Source organism: Gossypium arboreum, chromosome 1 (genome assembly GCF_025698485.1).
Source record: "Gossypium arboreum isolate Shixiya-1 chromosome 1, ASM2569848v2, whole genome shotgun sequence".
NCBI lineage: Eukaryota > Viridiplantae > Streptophyta > Magnoliopsida > Malvales > Malvaceae > Gossypium > Gossypium arboreum.
The window spans coordinates 2,588,489-2,608,979 of NC_069070.1; the positions used below are offsets into that span (position 1 = coordinate 2,588,489).

The following is a 20,491-nucleotide window of genomic DNA, read 5'->3' on the forward strand; positions in this document are numbered from 1 at the left end:
ACTACTATTATTTAGATTTATTATGTCAAATTATCAAGAATAAATAAATAACAGAATTATACTCAGAAGCGTACTTGAATCTATGGATTCCTTAAAATTTTCTGGATCTTAGGGTTTTGATCTTCCAAATTAGCACATAAAGAATTTAGAGAATATTTGTTCTCTCTTTCCTAATGATGGGATATTAGAAAAGATATCTTGTGTATAATTTGGAGGCCAAACCCTAATATTTATAACCTTAGCATATTAGTTCTAATCAAATTCTAATTAGCCTATCATTAATTAGAATTTGATTAGAATTCAATAACTAGAGTATCTATACATATTTGACCCATACTTTATTTAATAATTAAAACCCAATAAAATTTTAACCAAATTAGATCACTTTTAATTTGGGCTAACCTATCATGATAATAAATAATAACATGTAATTACCCTTATTATATATGTGATGTCCATATTTTCCAACAATCTCCCACTTGGACCACATATATATACTAATTACTTTATAATTACATGTCATTATATAACCTTATGAGCTCAAAATTTTACTATCATATCCAAAAGGTATTCCGAACAATCTCGTCCATTAATTATGTTAACATAGAACCAAAGTGACTTTCGTTACATATATCGTAACTAAATCCATCCATGATCACGTATATTAACACAACCAAATGACATAGATCAAGTATGGATGTGTAGTATGGAAATTACACGCAATATGATCTAAACATGTCTATTTCCAACTGGTCCTCCTTAGTGAGATCAAACCTTACCAAAACCAGAGTGTGAATAAACCAAATAAACTTTATTTCTGCAGAAAATAAACTTAATATCTTTAAACTGAAATAACTGAAAATGTGTCTATAACATAAAAGCATTTAAAAATAGAATCTCCCACTAAAACCAAATATCCTTTAAATGGCATTACACCCATATGAGCAATGTGCTCTTATAAAACCTTAGGTGTAGTTCCTTAGTAAGCGGATCCGCAATCATGGAGTTTGTTCTACTATGCTTTATAAGTACCTAACCACCCTGGACTTTTGCTTTAACAATCGGGAACTTAAAGTCTATGTGTTTTTACTTTGATGTGCTCATGTTGCTATTGGAATAAAAGACTGCAAATTGTGACAAAATCTTGTATCCATATTCCATCAAAATCGGAGTCTGTATACCTGATGATCTCTAACTGATTAAACCTTCGATATGTGAGCATGTAATCTTTTGTTCTCTGAAAATACCTTATAACCCTCTTGGATGCGATCCAATGGTCCAAACAAGGGTTGTTTAAAATATCTGTCTAACATCCCAATAGTGTACACAATATTCCAATGTATACAAACTTGAATGTATATTAGATTTTCCATTGCTAAAATGTAAAAAATCTTATGCATTTTTGTAATCTCAAAATCATTCTTAGGGCATTGATTGAGACTATACTTGTTATTGACAAGCAATATGTCAATAACATATAAAACCAAATATAGAACCTTATTCCCACTAAACTTATGGTATATACGATTATCAAAAAAATTCATCTCTAAATCGAATGAGATAATCATTTGGTAAATTTTGTAATATTATTGATGAGAAGTCTACTTAAACCCATAGATGAAGTTCTTTAATCTGCAAATCATTACCTTTGCATCATCAGATACAAAATTTTTTTATTGCACCATATAAATGTATGATCAATGTTACCATTGAGAAACCATTAACTTAATATTCATTTGATGTAGCTTAATGTCAAAATATTCCACTAAAGCCATTATAACCCTTTCCCTAGTGGACATTTTTAATAACATTCATTCTTGAGGTTGTTGAGTTTGTTCTTTTGGAACAATTACCTCATCTTGAATAGGGAGTTGTTTAACATTATCTTATTGAGGTTCTAGATTCACTTCTTAATCAATGATAGGTATGAGAACCTAAACATCATCAAAAGTGATAGTAGGAACTAAGTTAAAATTCAATTCTTCCTTAAAAATAATATCTTTAACCTTATTTCTCCCTCCAAACTCAACATCCTAAAAGAATGTTGCAATTCTCGTCTCAAAAATATTCCTAATTTTGGGATCATAAAATTCATAGCCCTTAGATCGCTCAGTATTTCCTTGACCCTTATACTTTATAGACATCAAAGAAGTTAGAAATGATGTCATTTTAAAATGTCATTTTAACTTTATCGTTTTTAGCAAAACGTTTCTTAATTTCGTCAAGGAAACCTTGGCCTGAGTAATCTTTTCAAATTCTATGCCCCTAAAGGCTTCTAAAATGTTATGCTTCATGATCATTAGACTCATGCAATTTGAACCGATCTCACCTCTCAAAAATCCCTCTTAACATAAGGGGTGTTTTCCGCAGTGAGAGGTGCAATTTTTTCTTCCATTAGTGCAAGGTCTATGTTCATACAGCCAAGTATTATAAGTAAGTGTCATTTCCATTCATTGAAATTAGTCCCATTAAGCATGGGTATAGAATTTATATTAGCAGATGTTGTGGCAATTGAATATGAATTAGCTGAATATAAAACAAAAAATAAATAAAAAGCTCACATCAATATTCATAAGTAAACAATAAATTCAGGATAATGGCTAGCCCCATCTCAAGATACCAAACACAAGATTAATATCAAGTCTTTGGACTGTAATATTAACAGTAAGCAGTACTCTTGTTGTAGCAATCAAACATTGACAATAAATTATGTCAAACAATGAATTAATCTTTGGACTAACTTATTGCTCACACAAAATACCTTATAATTGTCACACATTTATGACCACATATGTCGTTGTAATTCTGTCAAATATTAACTTACGTTTGGGTCAATTAATAAACGCATGAATCACAAAAACATATAATCATCTTAATATTTCAAATAAACTAATCTACACAAAAGAGGTCACTTTGGCGACATTTTGTTTCAACTAATTTATTTAAAATATTAGACATCCTTAATTAAAAGTCAAAATCTGAATTTATTTGTTTCAAAATATTTACCTTAATTTCATCTTTCAATCAAATTAAAAGATAATAATATATATTTATCCCAAAACAACATACAGTGATGTTGGCAAATATAATAATAGCTGAATAAATCAAAATAATCTCACATAAAATTTTAAATTTAAACTAAAATAATTTGAATAAAGGAAAACCTCATATCAAGATATCGGACACACCATTAATATTTCATTTTTGGACAAAATACTAACTTGTAAGTGATATCTTGGTGGAGTAATCAAACATTGACAATAAGAACATGTCGAAATCCTTTGGGCCAATTTATTACTCACATGTAAAACTGAATAACCGTCACATGTTTATCACCATAGTTGCACATGTAATATTATTAACCTTCATTTGGCCCAATCAATATTAATATAACTTAAGTTACATGCACATAAACTTTTATATTTTAAAACAAAATAACTTATACAAAAAAATTACTTTGGTGACTTTTTGCTTCAATTAAGTTATTTTAAAATATATATAAACATACCAATATTCAAATTTAAATTTCCCTAATAGTCAAATGTCAAAACTATTTTTTTATTGATTATAAGACTCTGAAATAACTCAAAAAAAGGTTGTCTTAAAAATGCATGTAGAAGCCCAAAATTTGCCCACCACTCTAAAACCCATTTACATTAAACCCCAAAACCCAACAACAATCCACAGCCCAAACTCAAAACAAAAAAAAAAAACAAAATACCTAACCCTAATCAGCACCAACTCCACTGCCACCACCACCGCCTCTGGCCTCGACACAAGCGCCACCGCCCAAGGTCACGCCCACCACCCACTCTCTGCACTGCAAGAAATTAAAAGGAGGAGACAAAACTAATAGAAAATAAAAATTGTATGGCTATAAAAAGCCAAGTCTAAAATGTTCGTTTCTTCTTCGGCAATTCAAACACAAAAATAAGAAAAACATTCAATTTCAGAATAAGAATAGCAATTCAATCAGCATTTAAATACAAAAATAGCCTCCAAACAAACCGAATACCAAATATCAAAGAATCAAAAGTGTGAAAAGCCTAAGGTGATTATTCTTTTTTTTCATTTTAAATTCTGTTTTGGTTTTATTTTTTCACATATATATATCAAAAACATATAAATATATAAAAATATAATACAATAAAAAATAAAAAAATTACTTTTTCCGGCCACCGTGCACCGGCGCCGGCGACGGTGGTCCGGCGATCGGACCGGTGACCCCCTCCCTTCTCTCTTCCTTCTCTCTCTTTTTTTTTTTTCTCTCCTCCCCAAATGATTTTTTTTGCAAATTTTGGACCTTTTATAGCCCCCAAAACGATGTCGTTTTGGGGTTGGCCTTTAAACATCAAAACGACGTCGTTTTGATGCGACCCGATCCGACCCGACTTGACCCACCTCAGGATCCGCGTGTTTTTGGAAAAGGGGAAATTTGCGCGTGCGGTCCTTCCGCTTTTTCAAGCTTTTGCAATCAAGTTTTTCTTATTTTAAAATTTACCCCATGAAATTGTCGCGCTTTTCAAATTAGTCCCCACTGATGTGTGGTGTTTTGATGGGAAGGAATATTTGCGCCTTTGATCCTTGGCCGTTTTACGCGCATCCAGATGTGTCCTTTTCCCTTTATTTATTTTAAAATTTACCCCAAAATTCTGCCTTTCTTCCAATTTTAGTCTTTTTTTTATTTATATTCATTTCTTTAGTATTAAATTAATTATTTTAATATTATTTATTATTATTATGTTTATTATTATTGATATTTTCATCATTATTATTAATGTTAGTGTACGTTTTATTACATATGCATATATATACTTTTTATATATAGTATTACCTTTTATATATTATTACATTTATTATTGCTATTATTATTATTCCTATTATATTATATTTAGTATTATTTTAAATATCATATTTTAATTCTATGTTATGTATACATTTTTATATATTACGATATCTAAATCTTTTTAATATATTGTATTTTACATATTATGTATATATTTTAATATTATTAGTTACATATATTTCTTATGCTATTCTATGTACATATTTTTATATTATTTTACGTATGTATTCTTGAATACTATTACATACATATATATTTTTTATACCATATTACGATATTATTATTATATCTATTTTTATCTATATTATATTTGTTGTTAATACCAATACATATTTTTACATATAGTATTATTTTCATATATTATTATATTTATTATTATGCCCATGATTTTCACTATTATCACTTATTTTATTTTAATATTATTATGTATTTTTCGTGTACATACATCCTTTTATTGTTATTATTATTGTTAGTATAATGTTCTATTATATAATATATATGCATGTGTTTATGCAATATTATTAATAATTGTTTTGTACCATTATTATTAACATTTCTAATATGTGTATATTATGTTTTTAATACTATTTTTTAATACCCTACGTATTGTGTATATTCTTAATACTATATATTGTATGTATTTTCTTAATAATTATATTATATATATATATATATACTATGTACGTATTTTTAATATTATTATATATCTTTTATGTATATATATAGATACATACTTATGTGCCATTATTAATAGATGTTTTCAACATTGATATTATGTATGTATATATTATGTAAATATTTTAACATTATATTATATATGTATTTTTTATATTACGTATGTATACCTTTTTAATATTATATTTTATGTATATCATGTATATATTTTAATACATATATGTATATATTCATATATCATTATTATTTATTATTATTTTTGTATATATTATTCATACTACCATTATTATATTATTATCACTAGTACATTTATTATATTAGTATTATTATTGCTATCATTATCAATATTAGTATTATTGTATGTTTTCATTATATGTATGTCGTGTATATTTATAGTATTATTTTAATATTGTATTTACTATATATTTACCCTTTTTACTATTATTACCTATTATTTTATTTTTAATATTATTAAGTTTTATATATATATATATATTTATATATTCTTTTATTATTATCATTATCATTATTAACTTATATATGCATATATATATTTTTGTACATATCATTATTTTATATCATTGTTGTAAATACTTTATATATATATATATATATATATATTTTGTGCGCTTCCTAATATTTTCTTTTATTGTAGATATTATTATTATTATTATTATTATTATTATTATTATTATTATTATTATTATTATTATTATATGCATATATATGAGTATCTTTTATGTACATATTATCTTATATTATTACTACCAAATATATCATTTTTTTATTAGTACATGATTTGTTCTTATTTTCTTTTTGTAAACATCATCATTATTGTTATTCTAATTTCTAATATTCCATGTTAATATTTTTCATTAATGATATCATTGTTTGTGTCGTTTATCTATTTTTAAATTCTCACTTTAGAAATATTTTTTCTCATGTTTTAATTAATTTCAAAAATAAGGCAATGTACCGATTTAACATTAAGCCATCGATTTCATCGCTATGTTGGGTGAAATTCGTCGGCTCATGTTAAAAACGGGACACCCTTCAAAAAAACCGAAAACTAAAGATTCTCATTTCTCAAACGGATCACGTTTAAATGTCAAATTGAATTCGTATTTTTGAAAATCAAAACAACACGTGTTTAATAAAGATACCAATTTTGGGCGTCGCGAGGGTGCTAATACCTTCCTCGCACGTAACCTACTCCCGAACCCAACTTTACTTTGGGTTTTTATGTAGACCTAAACTCGCTCTGTATTTTAAAATCAAACTTCAGTTTTCAAGTTTTCACTAAATCGCCACAATTAGCGACCAAGCTAAATTTTTACGTCGCTACAATGCAATAACAAACCGAAAACCTTAATTTTTTGACTTTTTTTTTGTTCCAAAATCATATATATCAAAACCAAACAGAAATAATGTAGTGGTTCAAAGCCAAATAATTAACAAGTACATGTATTCATAGTTTTGGCATGGATAAAAACACCAAAGCAATTCACGCATATACATGTATTCATAATCAAATAGAAAAATTTACCCTGAATTTACCATGTAAATCCAAAGTTGTATTATGATTAAACAGATATTCACACTTGAAAAATATTTTCAAGCCAATAAATCTCAAAAACAAAATCATAATAGTTGGCATATCCCACAATTCATACAATAAACCATATCATCATAATCTAACCAAATATTTGGAACCATAAGATGTCAAAACCTAAGATTATAGAACCAAACTTAAAACCAAATTATTTAAATATGTATATAGTTGACATGAGTTTGCACCAAAGCACCCGTAAAATTGAATATATAACCATAGCAATAATAATAATAATAATAATAATAACAATTTCAACAATATCCATCAAAACTTAATTTCACCAATTAAACTATAAAAGATATCTTCTTGAATAATGGTTATAAACACCTATTCATGCCAGCTATAATCATGCATTAATCCTCAAAATCATTTATATGCATATAATATATATACACACAATTATATAATAAAAAATAATATTAGTTTGCCTTACATATTTCATGTAAACTCAAATTTATATTAATGACTAAAGATATTATCATAAAACTTCTTTATACGAACAAATACTTTAAAAAAACCATAACCACCAAATATAAAAGAATCCCAAATTGTATAAAAGCCTTCATATGCACCACCACTTATGAAAATTCATAGCCACAATATTAAAAAAAAATCCCAAACATTTTAATTTTAGTCGGGTTCTATAAGGACTAAAACTTATATAAAATAATTATAGCAGGAACCAAAAGTAATCATTTGTATATATGAATTGAATTCAATGGTGAATATAATTCATCATGATTTAAGACAAAAGATGATAATTTCATATACATTCGACCACGAATAGAAAATTTAAAACAAATAGTGTGAAAAAAAAAACATCTTAACAACTTTCATTTATTCATTATTAAGCATAATCATGAGCAAAAGCATAATATACAAATAGTAAACTAGATTTTAACCTCAGGCAGCTTGTATTTTGCGTTGTTTTATATGCGCATACATGCTAAAACAAGCAAAATAATTTACATAATGCCATAAAAATTAATGTAAAATAAATTATTAGATTTGCGAATTAATCTGAAAATTATAAAACAAGATTTACATATAATAAATCAAGATTATCAAGAATGTTAAATTATGCAATTGTAATTAAAACATTCTAAACAAGAAAATCTTAAAAGATCAAAACCATATTTAATCCAAGATTCATTGTTGAACGGAAATCAAATAAAAATAACCCTAAAAAGATTGAATCATTATTAACCAAAACCTAAAAAATATTTACAAGAATTTCAAAGATTCAACATAGAAATATCAAATCTATAAGATCTAAAAAATGAATCAATCCAAAATTAATAAAGAATCAATTCATTCTCAATGATTCAACATGACAAACCTTGGATGCCACTTGTTAGAATTTTAAATAATATCTAATATAAAATTAGAACTGTAAACCAGGATCTATCACGTCAAATTATCAAGAATAAATAAATAACAGAACTGTATGCGGAAGCGTACCTAAATCCATGGATTCCTGAAATTTTCTGGATCTCGGGGTTTTGATCTTCCAAATTAGCACATAAGAAATTTAGAGAATATTTGCTCTCTTTTTCTTAATGATGAGATATTAGAAAAAATATCTTGTGTATAATTTGAGAACCATAACCTTAATATTTATAACCTTGGCATATTAGTTCTAATTAAATTCTAATTAGCCCATCATTAATCAGAATTTGATTAGAATTCAATTACTAGAGTATCTACACATATTTGACCCATACTTTATTTAAAAATTAAAACTCAATAAAATTTTAACTAAATTAGATCACTTTTAATTTGGGCTAACCTATCATGATAGTAAAATAATAACATGTAATTCCACTTATTATATATGTGATGTCCATATTTTTCATCATAAAAGTCCAATAATAATCCATTATTCTATGTGGGCTTCTTCAATCTCTTACGTTGGCTCCAAAGGATATAGGAATGGCAGCACCAAAACAATGGCTTTCCATTGCCGGCACCAACCTGCCCAACACTTCCAGTCATCTTCTTAACTTTATAAATATTTTTGGTTTGTTTTCTTCTGTAGTGATGTCAGTATTGAGGGTTGAAAGGACACAAAATAAGTTAGTATTTTGCACTACGACTCTACACTAATAAATTTTTAAGGAGTAGTAAAATGTATTTTAATTCTTATATTTACATTCATATTTAGTATAATACTTAAAAAAATATTAATATCAATTAATTTAAGATTCAATCGATAACACTTATTAATAATATATTATATTCATCGCGTTACAATTTCGTTGCTTATTTTTGCAAAAGCTAAAAGCTATTTGGTAATACTTTCCAGCCACCTTGTTTGAACTCCAATGTTATTCAAGGTGAAATTTACTTTTTCTTCAAATTTGGTTTGTCATTATTTTCTATCGGGTAGAATTTAACAGCAATTTCTATTTTATATTTATATATCAACGTTAAGTTAGTAATAGTAACACTAATAATGAAAATATTATTAATAAAATAATATAATTCTGATTAATTTATATTGATTAATAAATTTTATCCTAAAGAAACTTGAAACCTATCTATTTTGATAAAAAAAAGTCTTATTAACACAGTTGTAATTATTTTTTATTTTTATTAATTATTTGTTATAAAAAACATGAAACAAATGTATTAGATCTATATATATATATATATATATATTTAATATCACTAAAACATAAGGTTGATTACAGGCTAAATTAGAAATTTTTTAGGGAGAGTTGAAATTAAATTGTAATTTTACAATAAAAAAATATAATTTCACTATTTTAATAGGCTATATCTTTGTAATTTTTAAAAATTAAATTAATTTTTAAATATTTTAAGAGGAAAAGTGTAATTTTACTTTTATTAATTTAAAATTTTAAAAAGTTTAAAAGTACTATATAAAAAATCATTTTAGGGGCTGGGGTCGGGCCCTGATAACCCCCTAGTTTGGCCACTAGTTGATGAGAAGAACATTATATTAATAATTATAACTATAAAAGTGTTGAATGACGGGTTAAGCTGCATGTTAGTTGCAACTTAAGAAAACACTTAAAAATTAAAAAAGTAATAGAGAAATAAAATTGATGAATAAAATTAATTGGTTACATAGTTTAGATCCAATTTTATGTTTATGAGGCCATGTCTACTAAATAATTCATTATAGTCTTAACAACATAAAATATGATTTAAGCTTAAGCTTATTCATGCTTGTTGTAACTTCAGTCTCATAAAATTTTAAAATGAACTCTTTCTAACAAGAATAAGGTAATTTATTAAATTTTATTGATAGACATTAAGGCTATATATATATATTGCTCAATAATAAAGCCAGGAAGTGTCATCTGCTCTGATGGTGGTGGAGGAGGAGAACACTCATTGCCAGCCATTTAGAATGATGAAAGAAAGAAAAAATTCAAAAACCTTATTTAGATACCATGACAAGAATGGGTAATCTCTTAAATTTTATTGATAGAACTCAAGAATATACATATACATCTATACAATAATAGTTACATAGAAATCAAATTATTAAAAGATAATATCTCGTAATAATATACTAACACTTTTTCATTAGTACATTTTCAATGAGAATTTAGAATGATTTAATTATACATTCAAATAAGTTCATTTATTGAATAATCATACAAAATCTGTAAGCAAATACATTAATACATGTCTTCTTATCAAGGAAAGAGATAAGATAGAGATAAAATAAGAAGAAAGCTTCTTCAATTTTGCTGTAATAGATCTTCTTATTAAGGAAAGAGACGAAATAGAGATTAGGTCTCTTTGTCCGCTTTCTTGCCACTTGAGGAACAAATGATGCAAGAGGAACATCATCATCAACAGCAGCAAAGATATAGGGATCGATTAGAAAATTTTGGGTCAGCATATTTCAATTAATCAACTAAATCAAATTAGTTAGATTAATAATTCACCGAAATATGTTATATAAATATTTTAAATTCACTTTATAAATTCTTGCATAAAATAAAATAAATTAAATTAAATTAAATTAAAAATGAATTGAAAAAAGAAACAAAATAAATCATGGACGCCGATAATTCAATCCTGGTGTGCTGAATGCTATTTTAGTACTATAAATTATGGTCACTTCTTAGTAGGCACTGCACTTACCGGGTAAATCTCAGTGTAAAAATTTCCTGGTTTTCCTCACAAAAGCGAAAAAGATGTTCCAAACAGCTTACAGCTTGCTTTCATGGCTGTTGAATGGTGGCAACCAGAAAGATGGATTCTTACCAGCAGCTTTCCCATTTCTGGTTGCCATGTTGGGGCTTTCACTCTGGTACCTATTTCTAAAGGCAAGGAAACCGATGGCTCCATTACCGCCTGGTCCCCGTGGGTTGCCAGTAGTGGGGTATATTCCATTTCTTGGATTCGATAATCTCCATCTGGTCTTTACGGAGTTGGCCGGAGTTTACGGTCCTATCTACAAACTTTGGCTTGGAAACAAGCTAATCGTAGTAATTAGCTCTCCATCGCTTGTAAAAGAAGTGGTTCGTGACCATGATATAGCCTTTTCAGAGCGAGAACCTCCCATTGCTGCACAGATTATTACCTACGGCTCCAATGATATTGCATTCGACTCTTACAGCAATCCCAGCTGGAAAAACAAGCGCAAAATTCTCGCATCCGATATGCTTAGCAACGCTAATCTTAATATCTGTTATGATCTACGGCGAGAAAAAGTGATGAAAATGGTGGGGGATGTGTATGAAAACGTTGGTAAGCCGATTGATGTCGGTGAATTGGCATTTCGTACGTTAGTCAGTTTGATCGGCAACATGGTGTGGGGAGGCGAAATCCAAGGAGAGCAAAGGACTATCGTGGAGAGTCAGTTCAAAAAGATTTTTGCAGAGATAATGGTGTTATTGGGAAAACCAAACATTTCCGATATTTTTCCATCGATTGCTTGGTTTGACATACAAGGCATTGAGAGGGGAATGAAGAAAATCCGTCAATCGTTCAATGAATTTTTGGATTCAGTGATTGAAGAAAGAATGAAGAAGGAAACGGGTGAACAAAAATCTGATGTGTTACAGATGCTCTTGGATTTACATAAGAACCAAGATAGCCCTTCATCACTTACAATGAATCAAATCAAGGGTATCCTAGTAGTAAGTTTCTATGTTTTTAACTATCTTTTTTTTTTTTCTTCCTTTTATTTGTTTTGGGTGCTAATGTATTTTAAATTAGAACATTGTGGTAGCTGGAACAGATACTACTTCGGGTTCAACAGAGTGGGCAATGTCAGAGCTGATGCAACATCCAGAAATAATGGAGAAAGTGAAGAAAGAATTAAATGATGTCATTGGGGTAAACAACACTGTTGAAGAGTTTCACTTGCCTAATTTAAGATACCTAAATGCAGTGATAAAGGAAACCTTCCGATTACATCCAGTATTGCCGCTCCTTGTTCCCCGATGTTCAGCCCGATCGCTCACTATGGGTGGCTATACCATACCAAAGGGTAGTAGGGTGTTCCTAAATACGTGGTCCATTCACAGGGACCCTAATATTTGGGACAATCCTATGAAATTTCAACCTGAGAGGTTTTTAAATGATCCTGGAAAATTAGATTTCCGTGGAAATGATTTTCGGTATTTACCGTTCGGGTCCGGAAGGAGAAAGTGTCCAGGCATTAACTTGGGGGAGAAGATGTTATCTTTCATATTGGCATCATTGCTGCATTCTTTTGAGTGGAAATTGCGCCAAGGCGAAAAGGTTGACCTTTCTGGTAAATTTGGAATCATTATGGGTAAAAAGAACCCTTTACATCTGATTCCCACACCAAGATTAACTGATCTTGAGCTTTACAAAAGAAAATCGTAAACTATTGATAATTGCCTAATTTCCCTATTTATTAGTTATATTTTTCACCTTATGCTAGTTATGATAATAATTATATTATTTATACTTATGTTTTATCTATTATTAATTTAGGAAATAATTTCAGAAAAAAAAGTTTAAAGTTTATTTTTGGCAAGCTTTACGGTTTAGACTTTCACATACTGCAACTTTAGTATTTTGATCATAACTTGAGGGTACAAACCTATGTTATGTACTCATAATATACTGATTTGAAGGAAATTAAAAGATTTAACCAAGACTCTTTTTTTTCAAAAATGACTCAAAAATTTTATTATTTATGAAAATGACTCGGGTTCAAAACTTATAACGAAAATAACCTGTAATCTACAATGTCGGGCGATGCCGACACTCTGATGGTCGGCACCAAAATGCATCATTGTGTACAGGGGCGAAGCCAGAAAATTTTTTTAGGGAGAGCCGGATGAAATTTTAATTTTTTATAGTTTATATATTTATAATTTATAAAGAAATAAATCGAATTTTTATAATTTTAGGGAGGCAAAGTGTAATTTTACATTTACTAATTTAAAATTTTTTAAAAAAAATTAAGAACTTAAAATGCAATTTTACATTTTAAGGGGGCCGGGGCCCATGCCAACCTCCTTTTGGCTTTGCCCCTGATTGTGTAATCATTGCTTGCTGATTGAGTTGGGGATAAAAAAACATTTTTTTAGTACCGTCATTGCAATGTAACTTATATTCTATATGAAGGGCATTTTAGTACTTTTTAGTTGATCATGATACCAACTAAGGGCACACACACTTGTTCAACAACAATATAGTATTATTAAACTTGGTAATATGTACCTACTTGGCATTTAGCTTTTTCTGGATCTAACAGGTACCTAAACTTAACAACTGTAAGTTAAATTGGTACTTCTTTTAGGTATTTGACTAACACTCGTTAAGTTTTTTATCTCAACAAATTAAATTATACCACATGTATTCAACTACCAATCATATTATACCTCATGTATTGAAAAATAATTTAAATTATTTATTTCAATTCTCCTTTAATTTCTATTAATTAAAAAAATTTTAATTTATTATCTCATTTTCTTCTTCACTTCAAAAAAAAATATCAAAATATCATATTTATTTGAACTGAATTAGTCGATCAAATCGATTAGACCGAGAATTGATCGGCATAATATTGTTTAGAGAAAGGCTTAAGACTAATTGAGCTGAGAACTAGTACAAATCAAGTTAAAAAATTAGTTAAACTAGTTTTTATCTTCTTTTTTTTTATAAATTTTTTAATTATTTATTTACTTGAACCATCTGGACCGACGAACCGATGGTTTAATTAGTTCAACCACTAATCCAGTTTTAAAAACTTGCAAAATATTTTTAGGAAGACTTATTGGTACAATAAGCTCTTAAATTTTTTCCAAAAAATCAATTCAACTCCTTCGAATTATTTTGCACCCAATTGAACCCTAAAATCACGAAAAAGAGAAAAAAGTTTATAGCCAAAATAAATAAAAAAATTTTGTTGGAAAACAAAACCTAAACAAAAATTTCTTTGATCAACCCATCTTCACATTTGTTGTAATGAAGCTTCAACCGTGAAACATTAAATACCCTTTTGAATAGGCGTTTACTTTCAGTGTGGTGCGTTTAGTTTTTGTTTTATTTTACAGTACAATATTACTACAATATCTAATCTTACTATTATTGTTATTTTTACACTAATCTCAAATAAACACGATTTAAATATACTTAATCTAGAAATCACAAAACCCTTAGAATCCCTAAATCCCACAAAGATTGTTACAGAAACATTGAAATTTGTTGTGGTTATAAAAGCAGCAAGGTAAGCATGGAATTGTCTTCATATGTGAATTGCGTTGTGATTGTTGAAAAGAGACACATGGTCCCTTTCTTGAAAGCTTTCTGGTGAATCTTCAGTAAACACTGTCTGTGAAATAGACACATGGTCCCAATTTTTGTATTGTGCATTTGTCAGTATAGTTAGTTGTCTTATTTTGATATGTGTGAAAAATTATATGTTAGTTTTGATATATTAAAGTACCTTTTTTTTTTTTCATTTGTTGGGAGACTATACTATTATTTGCACTATAGATAACTTTGATTGTTGTGAAGCTTGTATATTTGATGTTGAAAATTTATGTGAACACTCATCCCAACAATATGTGGTCAAGAGAATGGGAAATTTTGATGGGTATATTAATAGGTTGAGCATTGAATTGAAATTAAAATAATAAACATGTTAAATTAAATTTTGTTAATTAGAGTGTACATAAATTTATAAATTCTTTTAAAGGAAAAAAAAATGAAAAAAAATTAGTATGATAAATTTGAATTAGTAATTTATTTGTTTAGCCTGCTTTTGGGTTTGAGAAACAAACGGCGTCTATTTATGGTTGCTCACGGCAACGGTTCACAGTGGCGGACGGCAACGTTTGGGTTTGGGGAAACAAAGGAGATCGGAGCAATTGTCATTCGGGCTTGAGGTAGTAGCAGTTTCTAAAGAGGATGAGAGGTCGAACGGTGTTGTGACAGAGGAATGATGGTGGTACGGTTAATGTAAAACCCTGAAAATTTTTACAGTAAGATATTATCCTTGATATAGCAAAATAAGGAAATAAAGTGACAAAAAGGGAAATTTTGAGTTCTGTCAATATTGAGAATTATATTATGATATATTAATTCAAGAAAGAACTAAATTGTAAAAGTGAGAAAAGTTTTGTTGCACAAGAGTAAATACTCAAAATTTGAGGGGTTAAAATGTAAATATGAAAAAGTTGAAGGACCAATAGTGTAAATATTTTAAGAGTGGAATGATTTAGAAAATAAGAAAAATGGATGAATTAGGACCAAATTGAATAGGTGAAGAACTATGAGGGACTAAATTATAATTTTACCAAATTAAATGATGACTCAAGGATGGAATTTTAGAAGATAATAAAGGGAAAAATGGTTAATTGGAAGAGAGAGAAATCTAGAAAGTAATGATGATGTTGATGATATTTTATGATTATTTAATTAGATATATTATTTTAATGAGATATTTTATTATTTTATTATTAATTATTTAGTATAAAAGGAAGGAAAGATGAAGAATTTTCATTATCTTTCCATGCATGCAACCAACGTTAGAAGAGAAGGAAAAGAAAGAAATTTTCTTTTCTTTACAATTTGGTCATTCCACCAAAAATTCACCATTTTCACCTAGAAATCAAAAGAATTTCCATAGTTACTAAGAGAGAAAAATGTTAAGGAGACCATGGAGAGTTAGAATATCAAGTTGGATTCAAGAAATAGAAGCTGGAGGAGAGAGAAAATCAAGTTAAAGATTGGTATCAATAGAACAAGGTAAGTACATCAAGATTTCAATATGTTTTTAAGTTTGTTATTATTGACAAAGCATGGAAATAATGTTATAGTAGAATTTTCTTACATAAGATCCTATGTTCTTGATATGTTAGTGAAGAGAAAATAAGAGAAAGTGATGAGAAATGGTGTAGAAAAAGAAAATAAGGGTGTTATAACATGGTAATTAATATCTTGCACTAAAACAGTTTTGGATAGCAGCAGTAGTCTAACTTTGAAAAATCATCAAAAATTGTAAAAATCTAATTATAGGATGAATAAAATATTAAATTAAATCTTATTAATTCTAGTTTCTTATAGAGGAAATGATGTAAGAAATGGAATTGTACATCATGAGATATGATGAATTTTGTGAGACAATGTCAGAATGATTTCGGGTTCCCCTGTTTTGACTTTGTAAAATCATAAAAAATTGGATAAAAATAATTATGGGCTTAAATTTATATTTTTAGAATACTGAATGAGTCTATTTTCAAGAGAAACAAACAGGAACATCATTCAAATCATGTACGAGGAGATAATTAATTTTAAGTAAAAAAGGGTCAGAACTGTCAGACAGTAGAATAGGGGAAACTTCAATGAATAAACTGTATTAATTGGTCCAACAAAAAATTATGAAATTTTTATGGTAAGAATATATGTGAGTCTAGTTTCAGGGAAAATTATCATACCTTAATTTTGAGTTCCGTAGCTACAGATATAAATAATTTAGTGGCTATGACATGGGTGGATAGCTTGAATATTCACATAAGTAATTAGTGAAAATTATGGATAAGGTTACTTACAAGTGTGTTATTTATACCAATAATGTGGAATGGAGAGGAGGAGGAGGAAAAAAAATGTATGAATATTCATTTAGCATGGCTAATTTGCATGTTTTAGGCTCAAGGACTAAATTGAATAAAAGTAAAACTTTATGAGAAATTTTATAAAAATGTCAGAAATGACCAAATTGCATGAAATGGATTATTTTATTATTTAAATTACAAAATTTAATGAAATTATTAATTTAGTTCAAGATCGGGGGAAAACATGTTTTAGGGATTAAATTGAAAAGTGTTGAAATTATGAAAAAATTTTGATATTTTATAGAATTCATGGACTGTTATCGATATGTATGATAATAATAGCTGGAAATAAGAATTAAATTGCAAGAATTTTATTTTCCTGACCCTAAGGATGAAATCGTCATTAATTAAAAGTTTAAGGGCAAAATGGTAATTTTGCCTAGAGCATTAATTAAAGGCGTTAGAATATGAAATGAATAAAAATGATGATAAAATTTATTTATAAAGATCCGGACGACACAAATACGAGACTTGATCGTGGAAAAGAAAAGATATTTTATTAATGAAATTATAAACACAAACAATCAATGAGGTAAGCTTGTGTAATTTGAATTGTATTTTTAAGCACTTGAAATATGTGGTTATGTGATGAAAATATGATTTGAATGTTCAATTCATGATAATTGATGAAATATTGATAATACTCGATATAAATTGAAAATAAATCCCGGTTGAATGGAATGGAATTCATGATTATACTTGTGAATTGTATATTTGTCATGCATATGAAATTGATATGGATATATTTGATAATGCCCGATAAAATGATAAATCCCGTTGAATAAAAGAAAATCGATGGATGTAAGTTTCCCGAATTGGTTGTAGTTCTGCATATGTTGCAGACACACCATAGCTCGAAAGAGCGTCCCGATATTAGCCCTCTCGAGCTTCCCGTTATATGGTTCTTGCGAGCTTCCCGTTATAGCTCTTCAGAGCGTCCCGATAGATTGTGATCCGCATGTATTGTGGATACACCGTAGCTCTTAAGAGCATCCCGATATATGGCTCTTCGTGAGCTTCCTAATAGGCTCTTTATGAGCTTCCCGATAGTGCTCGCTTGAACTTCCCGATATATGGCTATCCGAAGCTTCTCGATAGGCTCTTCGTGAGCTTCCCGATATGGTTCTTTATGAACTACCTGATTTCGGCTCTATTGAGCTTCCCATTATAGCCCGGATTAGCTTCCCGATATTGCTCTTTATGAGCTTCCCGTTAAATAGCTCGAGACGGTAAAAAGGATCTAGCCCGGACGGGTGATCCTATCCTGATATAGCCCTCCCGAAGAATATGTGGAAAATGGATTTAGCTCGGACGGGTAAATCCGAATTAGGGTCTGATTTAGCCTAGACTGGTAATTCAGATCCAAGCTCATTAGAGTAATTGTCGTTGCAGAGGATTTAGCCTGGACTGGTAATCCCGACAATACTCTATGAATTTATATTACAGGGGATTTAGCCTGGACTGGTAATCCCGCTATAAGGATGAGGTTTTCGAGAGTGTGCTCTCTGAAAAAAGGGTATATCCATATGTGTACGAATTGACGGACCCGAAATTGTACACTAAAAGTGTACCTTTGAAAATCTATCGAAATTTCAAGAAATTCAACGGGATAAATATGAAAAATAGAAGAACATGAAAATTATGGAATTAATGAGCTCATCAATCATTTATCTTTGTATTGAATTTATATTATGATTTGTACATGTTATATGGACACATGGTTTGGAAAGTATATGGTACATGAAATGTTGATATAATGAAATGAATGATATATACTTATGAAGAAACGGTAAGAGAATGATATGTTTCATGACATGTACATATATGATTATCTTTGATATGTTGATACAAGGAAATTATGTAAGTAAAGACATGTGACATGTCGAGAAAATAAGTATATCAATGTTGAATTTAGATGAAATATGTGCAAGTATACTAACAATGATGTTGTTTGACGCTTAGACAAATGCCAAGCTATTGATTGAATGATAACATGTTTAATTATTAGGAGCATTGAAATGGTAAGTACTTAGATGAAAATAAAATTTAAGATTTTGCGAAATTTTTTTTATGATCCTGATTTATTTCCGGTTGGTTTCTAATGTATATTTGGTGCTTCGAAGGCCCAATAGAGAGATGTTATGATTATTTTCAAAATATGAATAATAAATGACTCAGAATTATCTGAAAATGTTCAGTAAACTCCAGTAATGCCTCGTACCCTATTCCGGTAATGGATACGGGTAGGGGGTGTTACAGTCAATGGTGGTTTTGGGAACGGTAGGTGTTAGTGTTAGCGACAATGGTGGAGGTGAGGAGGTTCGGCGGTGAAATAAAGAAGAGGTAAAAGGAGAGGTGAATGGTGGTGTTTGGCGACGACATTCGACGATGGCAGTGGAAAAAGGTAAAGAAAGTTGGGGAAAAAGAAAAAAAAGGGAAAGGTTGGGGTGGGGTTTTTGTGGGGTTGGGGTTCTTTTTTTTTATTAGTTTTGGTTTCTTTTTCTTATTTTTTTCTTGGGTCACATTTGGCCGTTTCGCCTTTCTTTTATTTGGGTTGGTTTTAGGTTTTGTGTGTGGATTCTTTTTTCATTTGGGTTTGTGTTGGTTTTGGGTTATGTGGACTTAGGTTAGGTGTGGTTATATGAAGAAAAATGGTAACATTGAGCGTGGCATGCTCATGCACAATCGGAATCTGTTCTTCAAAAAAATGACAGTCTCCACTAATGTTCCTGGAAAATAACACATTAAAACGGATTAAATAATAATTTTGTTATTATTTATTGTATTTTCAACTTAAATTAAATTGAAATTCAAAATTAAATAAATTAAAACAAATTTGGGTTGCCTCCCAAAAAGCGCTTTTGTTTAACGTCGTTAGCTCGACGACTTGAAAGTTTATTCAATCAGCTCTTCAAGTATTAACTCCTCATGTGTACTTGAAAATTTTCATAGAAAGGCTTCAAACGTTGTCCATTGACTTTGAAGATTTTCCTAGATTCTTCACTTTTGATTTCAACTCCACTATGCGGAAATATGTGAGTAATAATAAAAGGCCCTAACTACTTAGTTCGGAGCTTACCTGTAAAAATTCTTAGTGTAAAGTCATAAAGTAGTACTTTATGCCCAATCAAAAATTATTTACGATTTTTTATCATGGAATGCCTTGAATTTATCTTTATAAATTTGGGCATTTTCGTATGCTTCTCATTGAATTTCCTCAAGTTCCTGAATATATATTTTTTTATACTTACCTGCAACATCCAGCTCCATGTT

The 20,491-nt window shown here is 29.0% G+C and overlaps 1 protein-coding gene across 1 annotated transcript; it reads left to right on the forward strand.

The window, feature by feature from the left end:
- The first annotated feature begins 11,195 nt into the window (after window positions 1–11,195).
- On the forward strand, window positions 11,196–13,128 carry LOC108480972 (labd-13Z-ene-9,15,16-triol synthase, chloroplastic-like). Its single transcript, XM_017784129.2, has 2 exons — window positions 11,196–12,259; window positions 12,339–13,128. The coding sequence occupies exons 1-2, from the start codon at window positions 11,312–11,314 to the stop codon at window positions 12,972–12,974; spliced, it is 1,584 nt and encodes a 527-aa protein (XP_017639618.1). The 5' UTR covers window positions 11,196–11,311; the 3' UTR covers window positions 12,975–13,128.
- Window positions 13,129–20,491: the final 7,363 nt, after the last annotated feature.

Bases quoted from the DNA above. Each gene is read 5' to 3' on its own strand.
- LOC108480972 (XM_017784129.2), top strand. From the start codon at position 11,312: ATGTTCCAAACAGCTTACAGCTTGCTTTCATGGCTGTTGAATGGTGGC. The intron at 12,260-12,338 runs GTAAGTTTCTAT...ATTTTAAATTAG, and splicing joins AAATCAAGGGTATCCTAGTA to AACATTGTGGTAGCTGGAAC.